This window comes from Salarias fasciatus, chromosome 22 (assembly GCF_902148845.1).
Source record: "Salarias fasciatus chromosome 22, fSalaFa1.1, whole genome shotgun sequence".
Classification (NCBI taxonomy): domain Eukaryota; kingdom Metazoa; phylum Chordata; class Actinopteri; order Blenniiformes; family Blenniidae; genus Salarias; species Salarias fasciatus.
The window spans coordinates 30,960,488-30,978,805 of record NC_043765.1 but is presented as its reverse complement, the minus strand read 5'-3'; the positions used below and the strand labels follow the sequence as shown (position 1 = coordinate 30,978,805).

Below are 18,318 nucleotides of genomic sequence, written 5' to 3'. Positions count from 1 at the left end.
TTGGAATAAACAAAATAAAGAGCTCCGTGTCGATGGGCACCGTCAATGACTCCAAACTGAAAATCTGAGCGAGAACGGAAAACAAATCAGAGTGAAAATTCATTTGGTGTGAGTTGAGTTAAAGCACTTTACAGTCCGGTGACCATCTGGGACACAAGCGTCAGAAACTGAAGGCTACGCTAGAAAAAACTGAAAAGAACCGAAAGAAAACCAGGACGTGTTTACATCTTTGGGTATCATTCAGCTTGGTTTTCATAGTCTTTGTGTGGACCAGGTCAGGCCCAGTTCAGGCCCAGTTCAGGCCCGGTTCAGGCCCAGTTCAGGCCTGGGTCAGGACCAGTTCAGGCCTGGGTCAGGACCAGTTCAGGACCGGATCAGGACCGGATCAGGACCGGATCAGGACCGGGTCAGGACCGGGTCAGCTGTCAGCTGCAGGCCCCTCAGGTCCCAGGAGGACCGGTTTGGCTTGCGGAGAGTCGGCCTGGCAGCGAGTCTTTTTTTGGCTCCTGTGGTCTTGCGAGGACCGAGGAGGTGGACTTTAACAGCTCGGCGGTGCAGCTGTGGTCCGTCTCGTCCACGTCCTCTGCACCGGAACCACTTTGGAGACGGTCACGCGAGAGCCAGAACCTCCCGGCGAGGCTCCGCGACCATCAGGGGGAACATCTGAAGGCATCCTGGCTTTAGAGGAGGCTTTTAAGGCTGAGCTGGCTCTCTGGGACTCCCTGCAGGGCCAGCCCTCCATGGCGGGCCTCCTGGGAGGGGTCCGGAGCTCCTGGGGGGGCCCCGGACTTGCCGGCTGGCAGCTGGCAGCTGGCACGGCGCACTGGGAACACTGGTCTTTCCACATGAGGTGGTTTTTCCTTTTGGTTGAGGCGGGCTGGCACGAGCAGCTGGTTCAGACGAGCGCAGGCCTGCAGAGCGTCTCGCTCAGGAAACGACGTCTGCGGCGCAGCTCGTCCACATGGCTTTAAAGGGAAACTTCTGGAAGCAGTTTTCGAAGGCCGCAGTATTTCTTCTTCCCTTTCTTATTGCAGAGAAAATGAAGGCAAAGTGGACGTCCCGCCATTAAACACGCCGAGGGGACGTCTCGGAGGGGAATATTTGGCTTCATCTGGCTTTAGGACCGCACTCAGACCCTTCCACCGGTGCTTTACCAGGGAAACTCTGACAAATACTGTATTTTGGTTAGAGATCAGATTCCCTCTGCAAAGGCAACGCGTGTGGAGAGACTGGAGCACGGCTCTTCTTGAAGGCTTTTTCCACGCACACACACGCTCATGTGCACAGGTAATAAAGGCAATACGCTTTGGTCTGAGGTAGAACTTCGAACGGGAGGTCAGAAGTGGCATGGGATCAGGAAGCTCTCCTGAGGCTGCATTCAAAACGGCCCGGTGCAGGGAACGTGGACTTCCCAGTCCGTGGACCGTGGAGAACCTGTAGAATTCAGGCAAGACTGCCTGTATTTCAGACTGTTTCACTTTCATTCTGGGTTTTTGGACGGAACAGATCCTGCTCGCGGTCTTGTGAAGGTAGTTTTACAGCATGCAGAGACTTTCTCACAGCGTTCCTACAGCTTCTGCCGTTCGCTGCAGTGGGCAGTTTTGAATGCAGCTTTCCAGCTTAATCTCTTGGTTTCAGCAGCGGGTGGGGAATGAAAAGCACGAGCGCCCGACAGGCGGAGGGCGGCCGCGTGTTTCCTTGGTGAGTAGCTGGGTGTTGGGGGGACGGGGACGGGGACGGGGACGGGGACGGGGACGGGGACGGGGGGTTTTATCGACCAGTGTTATCCAGTGCCCGTGCCAGGTAAATCTGCCGAATGCTGCTCGATGACCACCTGGCACTGAGCCGGACGGACCACCTGCTCACACAAGAAGAAGAAGAAGAAGAAGAAGAAGAAGAAGAAGAAGAAGGAATCACATCAATACATTTAGTTAAAAAACAAACAACAGAAATAAAGTAAGGACTGGCTGAAGACGCGGCGGTCCCACCTGAGACACCGGCTCCATCTGGAGGTGGGTGGCTCCTTCCTTTGGGATGCCGTTGAGTTCCGTGTTGGTCCTCGGTACGAACCAGCTGTCCTGGGTTCCTTTACAGCAGAGTGTGCTGCGAACAGACGGCCGCGGTCAGACCCCGTCCCCGTCCCCGTCCCCGTCCTGGAGAGCTGGGGACCGCGGGACGCTACGTACCTGCGGCGGTATCCGAACATCAGGAAGAGGACGCAGAAGATGATGCAGGCGGTGCCGATGTGGATCCCGATGACGATGCTGCCCAGAGACGCCCCGCCCTCCGTGCACTGACACAAGCTGCTTCCTCCTGGGAACGACCGCGAGATGGAAACAGAGTCAGCCTGGAACTGTCTGCCTGACAAACTGGACACTGACATGCCACAGGTTCCACACCCAGGCTTCGTCTCATAATGTGGACCGACATTTCTCAGGAATAAATGAGACTTTCTCTCATTTTCAGCAGATTTAAAAGGTAACGTGGCTTAAAGTGATCTGCTCTCAGGGGAGCTGAAACAGGAAGTGGCGTCCTCACCGTTGGACTGTCCGCCCGGTCCGTCCTCTGCCAGGGACACCAGCCTCTTGGAACAGTCGCTCTCTCCATTTCCGTTGTAAGCCACCAGCTTCACCTCGTACACCGCTCCAGACTCTGCAACACACACACACTCAGCAGGTCCAGAGCAGCCGGCGCAAAATGAAGCGCTCTTCAGGTCTCACTCATAGAAACACAAACACAGTGACCATTCCAGAGAAGACGTTCACTGCACACACACACACACACTCGTACCCAGGTTGCTGAGGGTGTGTGCGTTGACGTGGCTGGGCAGCTGGACCGGCCCCTGGTACTCGGGCTGGGGAACCCTCCGGTAGGACAGCCGGAAGCCCTCCGCCTTGCCGGGCTTACCGGGCAGCTCCCAGAGGACCTGCACCGCGCTGCTGTTCAGCACCTTGGTGAAGTAGGTGGGGGCCTTCGGCACTGAGGGGACCAGAGGCAGGAAGGAGGGTCAGAAAAGAGAGACGGGCCATCAGAGTGAAGGGCTTGATGGACTTTGGCAGTGTCCAGGGCACAGAGGACAGAAGGAAGGTTCTGGATCTGGTCCAGCCCGGCTCCTCTCCTCTCCTCACCTCCGCCGAGCGTTGTGGCCACCACGGTGTGCGACTGCTGGCTGGCTCCCAGCGGAGAGTAGGCCTTCAGGTACAGGGAGTAGGTGGTGGCCGCTTCCAGGTTGGTCACATCGTGACGAAACGTGCCTTTACTGATGGCTTCCTGCAGCTCCAGACTGTCAGGCTCTGACGCACACACACACACACACATACACACACACACACACACACACACACACACACACACACACGCACACACTGCTGTGAGCGACTACTGCATGCATACAGGTCAAAGGGAATGTCGTGCTGCTGCACGGTCGCTCACCTCCGATCCTGCGGATGTGCAGGACGTATCCGATGATGTTCTCGGTGACGTTGGGTGGGGGCTGGCTCCAGGTGATCTGCAGGGTGGTGGTGGACTGGGCGGAGGCCGCCAGGCCCTCGGGGGCCTCGGGGAGGTCTTTGGCCTGGGCCACGGCCAGGCGGGCGCTGGCCTGGTTGGTCCCGGCGCTGTTCTCGGCGATGCACTGGTAGATGGCCTCGTCCTCGGCGCTGATCCGGGTCAGAGCCAGGGTGCTGCGCAGAGTCCAGACCAGAGTCAGCTACTCCTACTCTAACTCCTCATTCACCGCTGTGAACACGCCGGGCTGATGCAACAGTTACATCTCTGACTTTCCAGAATGAATCACATCAGCGCACATCATGCAGACATTCAGGTTCTTCAGCATGCTGCCACCTTGTGGTCGATCTGCGTATTGCAGGTCTACAGAGCAGCAGCAACAAAGAACAACTGATGCAGGCTGTCAGTAAAAATAAGGCTTTAAAATATAAATATTTTCACCACAGACATCCAGACATCCAAAACAATCTGGAGAGAATTCATTAAGTTTGACTATAATCTCAGAATCAAGAGAAAAAAAAGTCCACAAATGTTTGTAGTATTATTTTTTTTCTATCTGTATGAGATAAACTGCAAAAACTGCAAAAATTTAAAATCTTACCAAGTTCTTTCTTCTTGTTTTCCGTCAAAACGTCTCATCTCACTTGATTTAAGATAAATTTAAGATAGACAGATTTATTTTTAATTCTTCTTGTTCTCCTTTTAAAGGTGCATTAAGAAGTTTTCCAACTTTAAAAATACTTATTTTCCACCATAAATATGTTACAAATATTCAATGATGTGTACAATGTGCCCTGACATATTCATTATAAGTACCGCCAACAGCGCTAAATTGTCACTTGAAAGCTGCAGTGCCGGTCCGGCACCAGAGTTTTTTTGGGGAGAATTTGAGGTGTTGTGACGTAATGCGCCTCCCGCTGGCCTGATATCTTTAAGTGTCATTTTGTCCGCCATTACTCCGCCAGATGCTTAGTGAGCAACGACTGAGCAGCGCTGAGGATGGAGCTTCCAGAAAGTAAGAACAGACCAGCTTCTAGCACTGCAGCTCCAGCACAGACCCACCAGGCAGAAGAAACTTACATTTTACTCGAGTGCTACTAAAAGATCGAGGAAGGAGTTCCCCTCTTCTGTACACATACATGGACGCAAGCCACATCCATGAGCATCTCACAAGCTGCAGTTATGCCCAAGGCCTGCAGGGGCCGCTGTTTTGCATAAAACGTGCAAACTCCTTAATTCACCTTTAAGTAAAATTCACTTGCTGCAAGGACAGACTATTTCACTAGTTTTAAAAGTCATTTTCTTTAATTTAGTGTTTGTATCTTATATTTTGGCTACCATTTGTTTGCAGGGTAATAAGTGGCAATAATATGTACTGATTGACAATAAGTGGTAATAACTGGTAATAAGTGATCATAAGCGGCAGGTTTAACAGATGGAACATGGAATGAAGCCACACAGACCTGGGTGCACCTGGGTGGCTCCTCCTCTGTTCTTACCTGTTGTTGTTGGTCAGCTTGACGTTGTGGCCGGGCATCAGGACCTTGCCGTTCTTCAGCCAGATCAGGTGAGGCTCCGGGACTCCCTGAGCCACGCAGGTGAACACGGCACTGCCGCCCGCCGTCTTGGACACGGACTGAGGCCACTGCAGGAACTCTGGAGGAGCTGGGGAGCGGTGGGGGGTGCGGTGGGGGGAGGGGGGGAAACGCTGCAGTCAGCTGCACCAGTTCGGAAAAAAAGCTCAAAACTGAAGTAAGATACGAGAAAGACAGCAGCTCTGTCCGAAACCAGCAGCTCCACTGTCGGTCTGCTGTTTACTGAGACAAGAACCCCTCTGAAGTGAGGCTTCAGGGGGGGAGGCTTCAGGGGGTGGAGGCTTCAGGGGGTGGAGGCTTCAGGGGGTGGAGGCTTCATGAGGGTGGAGGCTTCATGGGGTGGAGGCTTCATGGGGTGGAGGCTTCATGAGGGTGGAGGCTTCATGAGGTGGAGGCTTCATGGGGTGGAGGCTTCATGAGGTGGAGGCTTCATGAGGTGGAGGCTTCATGGGGTGGAGGCTTCATGAGGGTGGAGGCTTCATGAGGGTGGAGGCTTCATGAGGTGGAGGCTTCATGGGGTGGAGGCTTCATGAGGTGGAGGCTTCATGAGGTGGAGGCTTCAGGGGGTGGAGGCTTCATGAGGGTGGAGGCTTCATGAGGGTGGAGGCTTCATGAGGTGGAGGCTTCATGGGGTGGAGGCTTCATGAGGTGGAGGCTTCATGAGGTGGAGGCTTCAGGGGGGGAGGCTTCAGGGGGGGAGGCTTCATGAGGTGGAGGCTTCATGAGGTGGAGGCTCAGGCGTCCGTTTGCTCCATCATATGTATGACTGCTGTTGTTGAACTGGCTGCAGACGGCGGAGCGTCTCGCTACGTCACCCCGCAGGGCGGATGACCCCGTCGCTCCCGGACAGATGCACGGTTCAAACCCCCAACAGGCACAATAGACATGCGTTAATGGCGGGATGGAGGACCGCCACCCCCACAGCACCACCAGCCCCACCCTGCACCCTGAATCTAATTGATCTACTGACCTGCACCCCCACTGTGAACCCCCACCCCCCCGCCACGGGACGGGGGGAGGGAGCCTGTCCAAAACAGCAGCATTCTAACCAAAAGACATGTCAGCAGAGCAGGGCTCTTCAGACACAACACACTCATCTGCTCTGCGCTGCAGGTTTTTACATTTCTTTAGCGGATCAGAGACTGAAATCAGCTGATCAAGATGAACGAGAGCAGCTCTGCAGGCCAGCTGGAGGCCGGAGGATGAGTGAATGAGTGAATGTAGGGATGAGGATGTCTCTGAGAAGAGAGAAGTGTGTTATTTTTCAGTGCAATTTTTAGAAACTCTTTAAAAAACAAATTACTTAAAAAAGTTTTTAGTTTGAAAATTCACTAAAAAAAAAAAAATTCAGATTATAAAATGAAGAAAAATCAGCAAAGATGTTGCAAAGTGATGAGATGCATGAGCGCTTTAATTCTACTGGAGGGACGGAGGTGGAGCGATGGAGGTGGAGGTGGGGTGATGGAGGTGGGGTGATGGAGGTGGGGTGATGGAGGTGGAGGTGGGGTGATGGAGGTGGGGTGATGGAGGTGGAGGTGGGGTGATGGAGGTGGAGGTGGGGTGATGGAGGTGGGGTGATGGAGGTGGAGGTGGGGTGATGGAGGTGGGGTGATGGAGGTGGAGGTGGGGTGATGGAGGTGGGGTGATGGAGGTGGGGTGATGGAGGTGGAGGTGGGGTGATGGAGGTGGGGTGATGGAGGTGGGGTGATGGAGGTGGAGGTGGGGTGATGGAGGTGGAGGTGGGGTGATGGAGGTGGGGCGATGGAGGTGGAGGTGGGGTGATGGAGGTGGGGTGATGGAGGTGGAGGTGGGGTGATGGAGGTGGGGTGATGGAGGTGGGGTGATGGAGGTGGAGGTGGGGTGATGGAGGTGGAGGTGGGGTGATGGAGGTGGGGTGATGGAGGTGGAGGTGGGGCGATGGAGGTGGAGGTGGGGTGATGGAGGTGGGGTGATGGAGGTGGGGTGATGGAGGTGGAGGTGGGGTGATGGAGGTGGGGTGATGGAGGTGGAGGTGGGGTGATGGAGGTGGAGGTGGGGTGATGGAGGTGGGGCGATGGAGGTGGAGGTGGGGTGATGGAGGTGGGGTGATGGAGGTGGAGGTGGGGCGATGGAGGTGGAGGTGGGGTGATGGAGGTGGGGTGATGGAGGTGGAGGTGGGGTGATGGAGGTGGGCTGATGGAGGTGGAGGTGGGGTGATGGAGGTGGGGTGATGGAGGTGGGTGATGGAGGTGGGGTGATGGAGGTGGGGTGTTTGGGGGCTGACGGTGTCTCAGGAGACTTCCTGTCCTCCTCGTGTGTCCTCAGCTGAGCTCTGGTCAGTGGATCAATACTCAGTATTGACCAGGCTTCAGTTGACCTTGAGTGTGACCTTCAGGTCAGCCTGAACGGTCTCGTGTGTCCCTCCTCCTCTCGACCAGCGCCTCTCAGATCGCAGATCAGAGGCAGAGCAGGAACCTCAGAGGACAAGAAAATAAAAGGCCCCTGAACCAGAGACACCTTTAACCCTTCACTGTCCAGTCAGGGCGCTTATGAGATGAAGACGCATCAGAAGTGTAAAATGTTTTAAAATGTCCAATAAGGTGGAAACTCAAAGAAGTTCTCAAAGTTGAGATATAGTGTGTGTGTGTGTGTGTGTGTGTGTGTGTGTGTGTGTGTGTGTGTGTGTGTGTGTGTGTGTGTGTGTGTGTGTGTGTGTGTGTGTGTGACACAGAGACATCTCTAATCTGCATGTGGAATGTGTGAAGTGAACTTATAGCAGACAGTGCTGGGGGTCCGGGCGGGTCCTGGAGGGGGTCTAGGGGGGTCTGGGGGGGGTCGGGTGATGGAGGGGGGGTGTGCCTGCTTTGTGTCTCTCTCCATGGCCCCTCCCTGCTCCCCTTCAGCTCTCAGCTGGGGCGCCATCCATCTTTCAGTCCTTCCAAATTAACCCTGGGACCACGCCCCCCCACCCCCTGCTCAGCTGTTTCACCCACATGTGCCCTTAATCAAGGTCAGAGGTCAGAGGCTGGAGGTCATTCCTCATCCTCATAACCCCGCCCCCCACAGGCACTCCGCCCTGCGTCTCCGTATGTTGTTGTCTTTGTCCCACAGCAGACTGAGACTGTGAGAAAGTTCAGATCTGCCCTCGTCTAATCCCAGCAGCCCCGGCACTGAACCTGACTGCAGCTGGATTATGCAGATTGGGGAAATAATACGCCTAGTGTGTGTGTGTGTGTGTGTGTGTGTGTGTGTGTGTGTGTGTGTGTGTCCTCCTCTCTGATCAGAGTGGACTGACTGTCACAGCGATGCTCTGCAGAACATGCAGCCTCGTTCCTCTTTGTTCCCTGCAGCTCAGAACAGAGGAGAACCTGATCAATAAATTAATGAATATATTACAGAGGCCCCCTCCTGCCCCGCCCACCCAGAGGTGCTGCCAATCACTGGGAGTGATGGGGGGGGGGGGGGCATCAAGCCCTCTCTCAGCTCAGCAGAGAGAGCCGGGATGGAGGTGAAGCTGAATGATCGGATTATTGATCCATGAGCTGCAGTTCATCCTCAGGACCAGGCTCAAACACTGTCACATTCACCCTGTCACATTCACACTGTCACATTCACACTGTCACATTCACATTATCAAATTCACACTGTCACACTCACGCTATCATATTCACACTGTCATATTCACCCTGTCACACTCACACTGTCACATTCACACTGTCACACTTACACTGTCACATTCACATTATCAAATTCACACTGTCACACTCACACTGTCACACTCACACTATCACATTCACACTGTCATATTCACACTGTCACATTCACCCTGTCACATTCACACTGTCACATTCACACTGTCACACTCACACCATCACACTGTCACAGTCACACTGTCACAGTCACACTGTCATTATCACACTGTTATATTCACACAGTCACATTCACACTGTCACATTTACACATTCACTCTGTTATAGTCATACTGCCACGCTCACCCAGTCACACTCACAATGTCACACGGTCACATTCATGTGGTCACATTCATACAGTCACATACACACTGTCACATTCAGTCTATCACAATCACAGTGTCACATTCACCATGTCATATTCACACAGTCACATTCACACTATTTTATTCACACTGCCACAGTCCCCCAGTCACACATTCACGTGTTCCTCACCCTGCACCACCAGGCGGCCCAGCGCCGTGCGCCTCATCCTGGTCCCGGGCCGGTTGGCGGAGCACACGTAGACCCCGGAGTGCTGCAGCGACACGTCGGAGATCATCAGGTTCCCCGTCCCCAGCACCTGGATGCCCTCCACCCCGATGGAGCGCCCGTCTGACACACACACACACACACACACACACGTTGTTGGCGTGGAGGCTGTTTTCAGCCCCCGGCGGCGCGGTGCTGTCGGAGCGGCCGGTACCCAGTCGGCTCCAGGACACAATGGGCTTGGGATTGCCGGTGGCGATGCACTCCAGGATGGCGGTCTGATGGACGGTGATGGTCAGATTCTGCGGTCCCGATAAGATGACGGGCTCCTTGTAGCTCCTGGCGGCTCCACCTGCAACAGGGAGGACGTCACGGCGGCAGGTCCAGACCAGACAAGAAACACTGAAACACTGACAGAGACGCCTGGTTTCCACAAGGCGTCCTCTGTCTGTCTGTCTGTCTGTCTGTCTGTCTATCTGTCTCTGTCTGTCTGTCTGTCTGTCTGTCTGTCTGTCTGTCTGTCTCTGTCTGTCTGTCTGTCTGTCTGTCTCTGTCTGTCTGTCTGTCTGTCTCTGTCTGTCTGTCTGTCTGTCTCTGTCTGTCTGTCTGTCTGTCTCTGTCTGTCTGCACTTTACTTCAAAACTCAAGCAAACTGAACTTGTCCGTCTGCATGAATCCTTCACCAAATGATGCCTGAATAAACATTTAGCTTATTTTCAAATTGCTACATGATTCATCAGTCTTGGCTCAAGTTTAGAGTCAAAGAGTCACAAGAAGTAGGAAGACAGAGGGCGCTGTCGTACCGGTGATGTTGAGCGTGGCCTCGTGGCTGTAGCGCGTGTTGGCGATGTTGGTGGCGACGCAGCGGAAGACGCCGGCGTCCGCCTGCCTCACGCCCGTCACCTGGAGGACGCCCATGGGCAGGAGGGTGTACCTGCAAGGGGGGGGGGGGGTCATCCGGCCACTCTGGACAAGTGTGTGTGTGTGTGTATGTGTGTGTGTGTGTGTGTGTGTGTGTGTGTGTGTGTGTGTGTGTGTGTGTGTGTGTGTGTGTGTGTGTGTGTGTGTGTGTGTGTGTTACCTGCTGTCTCCGGTGTCCAGCGGCTGTCTGTCTCGCTCCCAGGTGATCTGCGCCTCAGGGACGCCGTTGATCTGACACTGGAAGCGAGCCACGCCTCCCTCGTCCACGCTCATGGACGCCGGGTGTGTGTAGAACTTCGGTAGAGCTGGGAAGAGAAAACACACACAGACGAGCTCAGAAACACACACACACACACACATTTCCTAATAACCTAGTGCCCATAATCAATAAGGGTGTGTTTTGAAGAGGAGGCCTGCAAATGAGACAGCGTCGCCATGGCAACCCGTCACACTGACCCCAAGAAGTCATCATTTAGCTGGATTACCCATAAACCCCTGCTCTTATTAGTTCTGGTGGGGTGGAGGAGGTGAGGGGCAGTACAGTCAGATAGAACAGAGTGTGTGTGTGTGTGTGTAGCCATGTACAGGAGTGTTATTTATAGGTTTTCCTTCATGAGACGTGTTGACAACAGAAGTTCAGAGGCTCCTCGGGGGTCTGCTGTTGCTGAGTACACCTCTGAGGCTCTTTAAACAGTCTGTGTGTGTGTGTGTGTGTGTGTGTGTGTGTGTGTGTTTGTGTGTGTGTGTGTGTGTGTGTGTGTGTGTGTGTGTGTGTGTGTTCTCGTATTTCTATCCTTGTCGGGGCCAAATGTCCCCACAAGGATAGCAAAACGTGGAACGACGTGCCTTGTGGGACCTTTTTCCGGTCCTAAGTAGGAGAAACAGTGTTTTCTTGACCATGTTGTTGTTACTGAAAAAAGTAAAAGTGCAAAAACATTTCTTTAGGGTTAGGCTTTGTTGTGGTGTGGGTTAGGGTTAGGGTAAGGGTCAGGGTTAGGGGCTAGACATGAATGGGAGTCAATGGACGGTCCCCACAAGGATAGAAATACAAGACTGTGTGTGTGTGTGTGTGTGTGTGTGTGTGTGTGTGTGTGTGTGTGTGTGTGTGTGTGTGTGTGTGTGTGTGTGTGTGTGTGTGCTGCTGTGGTGTTTCCTGCTCGTAGAAAACACCGAGCTGCTCTGAATAAACTCGACTTTAACGTTCAGAGCGCTTTGTAAAGCGAGAGGCTGGTGTCAAACGACAGCCCGCTGTGTGAGAGCTTCGTCCTGAATCACCTCCTCCTCGTCAGCTGGAGCTCCGGCTCATGAAAGGCTCAGAAAGAGATTCTGAGCGGAAATTAAAATGAACAGAATGGTGTTAAATCGTGTTAAACTTGGGGATGACAGGAAGCTGTTTGAGCATCATGTGAGCTCAACCCTCGCCGCGACTCTGTAAAGCTTCAGAGATTCGTGGTATCAGAGGGAGATCGTCTTATTTTAAGTAAAATTCTATTTTCTGCTCATTTGTGAAGCAAAGTGGAGACATTTTAAGACTGATTTTTCATGTAGCTGCATAAACGTCAGGTGGGCGGGTTCTGAGGCCTGCTGTCGTCTCTGTGGTATTCAAACAGGAAGTGAGGGTGATGCTGGGTGTTGGACTGTGGAGTGAAGGAGCTGGAGGTGTGTGTGTGTGTGTGTGTGTGTGTGTGTGTGTGTCCACTCACAGGCCAGGGCGACCTTGGCCTTGCGGCTGACCAGCATGCCGTAGCGGTTCTGGGCGGCGCAGTCGTACTCCCCCACGTCGCCGTCGCCGCCGTCCCGGCGCTTCTGGAAGCTGCCGATGAGCAGCGTGCCGTTGAGCAGGACCCGGATTCGGCCGCCGGCGGCCAGCGGCGCGCCGTTCTTCCTCCAGCTGATGGCCACCGGCTCCTCGCCGCGGACCTGGCAGTGCAGCATGAGCGGCCGGTCCCGGACCGCGATCACGTCGCTGGGCTCCTGCAGGAAGGACAGCTCCGACTCCGAGCACCGGCAGCCTGCGGGGACAGGGACAGCAGGGGTGAGACGGGCTGGACGGGCGGGGACAGGGACAGCAGGGGTGAGACGGGCCGGACAGGCTGGACAGGGACAGCAGCGGTGAGACAGGCCGGACGGGCTGGACAGGGACAGCAGCGGTGAGACGGGCCGGACGGGCTGGACAGGGACAGCAGTGGTGAGACGGGCTGGACGGGCTGGACAGGGACAGCAGGGGTGAGACGGGCTGGACGGGCTGGACAGGGACAGCAGGGGTGAGACGGGCTGGACGGGCTGGACAGGGACAGCAGCGGTGAGACGGGCCGGACGGGCTGGACAGGGACAGCAGGGGTGAGACGGGCTGGACGGGCTGGACAGGGACAGCAGCGGTGAGACGGGCCGGACGGGCTGGACAGGGACAGCAGCGGTGAGACGGGCCGGACGGGCTGGACAGGGACAGCAGTGGTGAGACGGGCTGGACGGGCTGGACAGGGACAGCAGGGGTGAGACGGGCTGGACGGGCTGGACAGGGACAGCAGGGGTGAGACGGGCTGGACGGGCTGGACAGGGACAGCAGTGGTGAGACGGGCTGGACGGGCTGGACAGGGACAGCAGGGGTGAGACGGGCTGGACGGGCTGGACAGGGACAGCAGGGGTGAGACGGGCTGGACGGGCTGGACAGGGACAGCAGCGGTGAGACGGGCCGGACGGGCTGGACAGGGACAGCAGGGGTGAGACGGGCTGGACGGGCTGGACAGGGACAGCAGCGGTGAGACGGGCCGGACGGGCTGGACAGGGACAGCAGCGGTGAGACGGGCCGGACGGGCTGGACAGGGACAGCAGTGGTGAGACGGGCTGGACGGGCTGGACAGGGACAGCAGGGGTGAGACGGGCTGGACGGGCTGGACAGGGACAGCAGGGGTGAGACGGGCTGGACGGGCTGGACAGGGACAGCAGCGGTGAGACGGGCCGGACGGGCTGGACAGGGACAGCAGGGGTGAGACGGGCTGGACGGGCTGGACAGGGACAGCAGCGGTGAGACGGGCCGGACGGGCTGGACAGGGTCCAGGTGAACCTCCTCCTCTGCCACAGACCCTGTTGAGCCGGGCTCCGGTCTGTCAGCAGGTCCCTGCTCCTCCTGTCGCTGTTGATCTTCCTCTCTGGATGAATCAGTGAGTTCATGCTGGATGAATCAGTGAGTTCATGCTGGATGAATCAGTGAGTTCATGCTGGATGAATCAGTGAGTTCATGCTGGATGAATCAGTGAGTTCATGCTGGATGAAACAGTGAGTTCATGCTGGATGAATCAGTGAGTTCATGCTGGATGAATCAGTGAGTTCATGCTGGATGAATCAGTGAGTTCATGCTGGATGAATCAGTGAGTTCATGCTCCCCTCTGATTTTTACTGATTCCTACTGGATTCTATAAATCCTGCAGACTGCACTGTGAGCCTGGTCCCTGATTCCAGGACTGCCGCTCTTCAGTTAAAACAATGAAGCCATACCAGAACAAGAACCTTCTCTTTACAGATGTTCATCTAATCTGGAGAACCAGGAAGTCCAAGACTCTCTGAAATCTGAGAGCTGAGGTGTGACTTGACTTCACTGATCTGAGTTTCTCATGGACGCAGGGTGTTCCTGTTTTTCTGGCTGGGACGGTTTTTAAAAAGCGTGTCGGAGGCTGAGTCTGTCTCGTGTCCCCAGGTCCTCAAACCTCCGTCTCTCGGAGGACAATGGCGGCAGGCAGCGGCGCTCGGCGTTTGAGACGAGGAGCCACAATGGAGGCCGAACGCCACTGAGCCACCCGTCCAGAGGGGGAGGAAACAGCGGCAGAAGACCCTCCACGGACCCAGAGGTCAGCAGTGACAATGGCATTGTCACGACGCGTATTTACACCCAACCCCCAAACAGCTCCAGATCCGTGGCGGGCCGGCGAGGCCGCCATCTGCCCCTTCATCTGCATCCACTCCAGCCTCCCGTCTCCACGGCTCCTTTCACACCCATCTCCGAGGTGACGTTCCCATGCCACGGCCGCCCGCCGCCGCCCGCCGCCGTGACCTGCGCGACTCCCACACTTTTGTCTCACTTCTTTTTGGTGCTAATGTCCTTGAATGCAAATAACCTTGAACCTCAGAGCGGCTCTGGAACCTCGCTCTCAAGCTGCACTTGAACTTGCGAGCAGCCCGGTCTGCGGAGGCCTCGAGGCCGCCCGGCCCGAACCCGACTTCCAGACGGCCTCTGAAAACCTCCACAGGACTTTCTGGAGGTTCCACAACAGAACCAGCAAGAGGAAGAACCCAGACTCTCTGCTGGAGACAGACCAGGGACCTCTGGAGGGCCGCAAGGCAATCTGGTCACCAAACAGAGTCTGTTTAAAGACCTGCTCCACCCTCCACCCTCCATCCATCCTCCATCCATCCATCCTCCATCCACCCTCCATCCATCTATCCTCCATCCATCCTCCATCCATCCATCCTCCACCCTCCATCCATCCTCCATCCATCCATCCATCCGTCCTCCAACCATCCATCCATCCTCCATCCATCCTCCATCCATCCATCCTCCATCCATCTATCCTCCATCCATCCATCCATCTATCCTCCATCCATCCATCCATCTATCCTCCATCCATCCTCCATCCATCCATCCTCCATCCATCTATCCTCCATCCATCCATCCATCTATCCTCCATCCATCCATCCATCCATCCTCCATCCTCCATCCATCTATCCTCCATCCTCCATCCATCCATCCATCCATCCTCCATCCATCCATCCTCCATCCTCTATCCATCCATCCTCCATCCATCCATCCTCCATCCTCCACCCTCCATCCATCCTCCATCCTCTATCCATCCATCCTCCATCCATCCATCCTCCATCCTCCATTGTCCATCCATCCATCCTCCATCCTCCATCCTCCATCTATCCATCCTCCATCCATCCATCCTCCATCCTCCATCCATCCATCCTCCATCCATCCATCCTCCATCCTCCATCCTCCATCCTCCATCCATCCATCCTCCATCCTCCATCCTCCATCCATCTATCCTCCATCCATCCATCCATCCATCCATCCTCCATCCATCTATCCTCCATCCATCCATCCATCCATCCTCCATCCATCTATCCTCCATCCTCCATCCATCTGTCTGTCTATTCATTACAATACATCTATCCATCCTCCATCCTCCATCATCCATCCATCTATCTATCATCAGTCCATCTCTCTCTCTCTCTCTCTCTCTCTCTCTCTCTCTCTCTCTCTCCTGGTTTACTACTGTATCTCTACTGTTTTCCCTCTTTCCTGTCAGAGCCGCCGCTCCACCAGGCTCCATGTTGGAGCGTCTGTCCTCTGTAGTGAGCCGCTCTCAGCAGAGCTCCCCCAGTCAGCTGTCCCTGAAGGACTGACGGAGCCCCTCCACCCCCACGGGTCTGCAGCCCGGCACCCTGACCGGACCAGGGAGGGGGCCGAGCGGCCACAGGGTGGGAAGGTGCTGCTGAGTGAACACAGGTTCTGGACAGCAGGCTGTGACTGAAGGTGGGCCGTCCAGCAGGACTCCAGGAGCAGGCAGGGACACGACGTCACAGCTGGAGGTGGACTGAGTTTCAGAGTCGGAGCTGGTCCGGTCCATCAGAGTCCACTTCGTTTAGAAAGAGCCAGTTACAACACCGTCAGCTCCAGACTCTTTACAGAGGAAACAGGACAGGAACAGGACAGACTCCATCTGATGTCCGCTTTGACGGGTCCCGGTGTTCTCTCACTGAATGACCTGTTCGTCCTTCAGCCTGTTTTCAGAGTTCGGTACTTGTGGAACACGGATTTGGTGATTTTCAGGCAGTTAAAAGAGTTAAAGAGCCACTGTGGGATGATAAACTGGAATTTGAACTGAAACCTGTGAACCTCCTCCCGGCTCACTCCTGGTCGGTCTGGGGATCGACCTGGTCCGGGTTCAGAGCGTGTACCGGAGAGGTCCACGCTCGTCCCGCCGTCCCACGCCGTATCGCCGTGGAGACGCTGAGGCTCGGGGAAGAGACGGCCTTCGTCCCTCGCAGCTTCAGATGGAGCCGTTTTCATCTGAAGTTAGAGGGATAATGAGTGCCGGAGCCCCTCTCCGGGGTCGGGGGTGTGGGGGGTCAGAGGTGAGGGGATAGATATGGAGATGAGGGCCGGGGGAGGGGGGGGGTCCAGACTGAGCCATTCTCTTCTGCCATTGTTTATTGAGCCCATTGCCCTTGAATTTCACACAGATCAGGCCGAGGGGGTCCCGATCATAATTTACCAATCTTCCCCCTCCAGACGCTCCGTGAGAATCAGCTGGGTCTTTGGGGGGCCGGAATAACAAGCAGAGCCAGACTTGGACTTGGGAACCAGTTGATGGAGGATGGAGGATGTTGCTCCTGTTCCCACAGCTGTCTCCAGACCAGCATCGGCTTCAGCAGGAGAACACACACCGTGAAGATACACCCATTAACACCAGTTCCTCTGGACCAGGGTCCTGCTGGAACCTTCCTGAACCCACTCGCCTCTTTTCAACCTTATGATCCTAAAACATGCTGAGTTAGTCTCACTTCTCCTTCAGTTTCCTTCATTTCACTTCTTTATCCTGATGGCCTGGCAGCAGATTCACACAACTGACGACTTTCTGAGGACATTTCAGACGAGACCAGAGTCGCTGCTCCAGACCGGGTTTCCCCATCGGCTCGGATTCACCCACTGGAACCAGAGGTTCTTAACCTGTATCATGACTGATTACTGGATCACATCCCATCAGCTGGTGTGTGTGTGGTGAGAGAAGGGTGTGTGTGTGTGTGTGTGTGTGTGTGTGTGTGTGTTCACAGGATATCAGCACCATCATCATCGACATCAGGCCCAAACATGGATCTCTAGTGTTCTGATATTTATATGTCTGCCACTGCAGTTGCTGCTACTTTTTTTTTTAAAATATTTATACTTTTTTAAGTTATTACACTTCCACAGAAGGAGAAGCTCTCCAAATTTCGTTGTATTTTCAGGACAGAGGTGAAATAACTCTGAGAGATTTACAAAGAATCAACTGTGGAGCTGAAAGGAACCATTAACCTCCACTGGTGGAATGTTCCACAACTGTGGCCCACATGGAGAACCCTGAAGAAACCAGGAGAACCCCAAAGAACCCAGAGGATCCCTGAAGAAGCCAGAAGAATCCTAAAAAACCCTGAAGAAACCACACAAACCCTAAAGAATCCAAAATAACCCTGAAGAACCCTGGAGAACCCAGAAGAACCGAGGAGAACCCAGAGGAATGGATCAGCTCGTTGCACATAGCCCGGTATAACACACTATGGCTGCTGGTTTTTGTTCCAACCAAGCAAGAGCAGCTGGACTCCGCCCATTTCACCAGGTCTACAGGTGGACTCACTGGAGGAAATGGGTGGAGTCTGATGTGCTCCTGTTTGGTTGGACTCCACCCATTTCCTCCAGTGAGTCCACCTGTAGACTGGGTGGAGTCCAGCTGCTCTTGCTTGGTTGGAACAAAAACCAGCAGCCTCTGCGGCTCTTTCTGGACCCTGTTGAGTACCGCTGTTATAAGTAGTCCTAAACACTCATAAATGATCACAATGCTTTATAACCCACTATACAGCATAGGTTGGGGTTGGGGTTGGGGTTGGGGTTCGGGTTCGGGCCTGGCACTGTGATCATTGATGAGTTTTAACTATAACTATAGCTCCACGTGCTATAATGGCATCACAAAGCTTCATAAATGTACCTATAATGTGTTATACAGGGGGCTTCAAGCACAGTGTTACCGTTGGAACTTTCAGGGCAGAAGATGGACTTTCAGTTCTTCTTCACTGGTTCTGCTCAGTTCTTCAAACACAAATGACATTCTCAAAATAATCTCCAAACCGTGCTGGAACTGCTCGCAGCAGAACCGTGTTTCTCACTCATTTCATCACATTGGAAAAGTCTCAGTGTCTCAAACGATTAATCACAGTGAGGTTAGATTTATGTGAACAGATCATGTTGAGCTACACTGATTGGCTGATCCTCCGCCTCATGGTTCTTCTCTCCAAAACATGTCGGCATCATTTCACGATATCAGTCACCGCCTGATCAACAGTCT

General features: G+C 54.6%; 1 protein-coding gene across 1 annotated transcript in view; it reads right to left on the bottom strand.

Annotated features, from left to right (window-relative positions):
* Window positions 1-1,783: 1,783 nt before the first annotated feature.
* LOC115409141 (uncharacterized) overlaps window positions 1,784-18,318 on the bottom strand; it is a 79,167-nt gene continuing 62,632 nt past the window's right edge. Inside the window, exons 3-15 of the mRNA XM_030120138.1 lie at window positions 11,926-12,234; window positions 10,383-10,527; window positions 10,105-10,235; window positions 9,516-9,653; window positions 9,266-9,424; window positions 5,007-5,172; window positions 3,433-3,683; window positions 3,129-3,293; window positions 2,791-2,979; window positions 2,539-2,652; window positions 2,187-2,313; window positions 1,989-2,103; window positions 1,784-1,861 (exon numbers count right to left, since the gene is read on the bottom strand). Of these exons, the coding sequence (XP_029975998.1) occupies window positions 1,784-1,861; window positions 1,989-2,103; window positions 2,187-2,313; window positions 2,539-2,652; window positions 2,791-2,979; window positions 3,129-3,293; window positions 3,433-3,683; window positions 5,007-5,172; window positions 9,266-9,424; window positions 9,516-9,653; window positions 10,105-10,235; window positions 10,383-10,527; window positions 11,926-12,234 (2,087 nt within the window). The remainder of the gene's footprint in view (window positions 1,862-1,988; window positions 2,104-2,186; window positions 2,314-2,538; window positions 2,653-2,790; window positions 2,980-3,128; window positions 3,294-3,432; window positions 3,684-5,006; window positions 5,173-9,265; window positions 9,425-9,515; window positions 9,654-10,104; window positions 10,236-10,382; window positions 10,528-11,925; window positions 12,235-18,318) is intronic.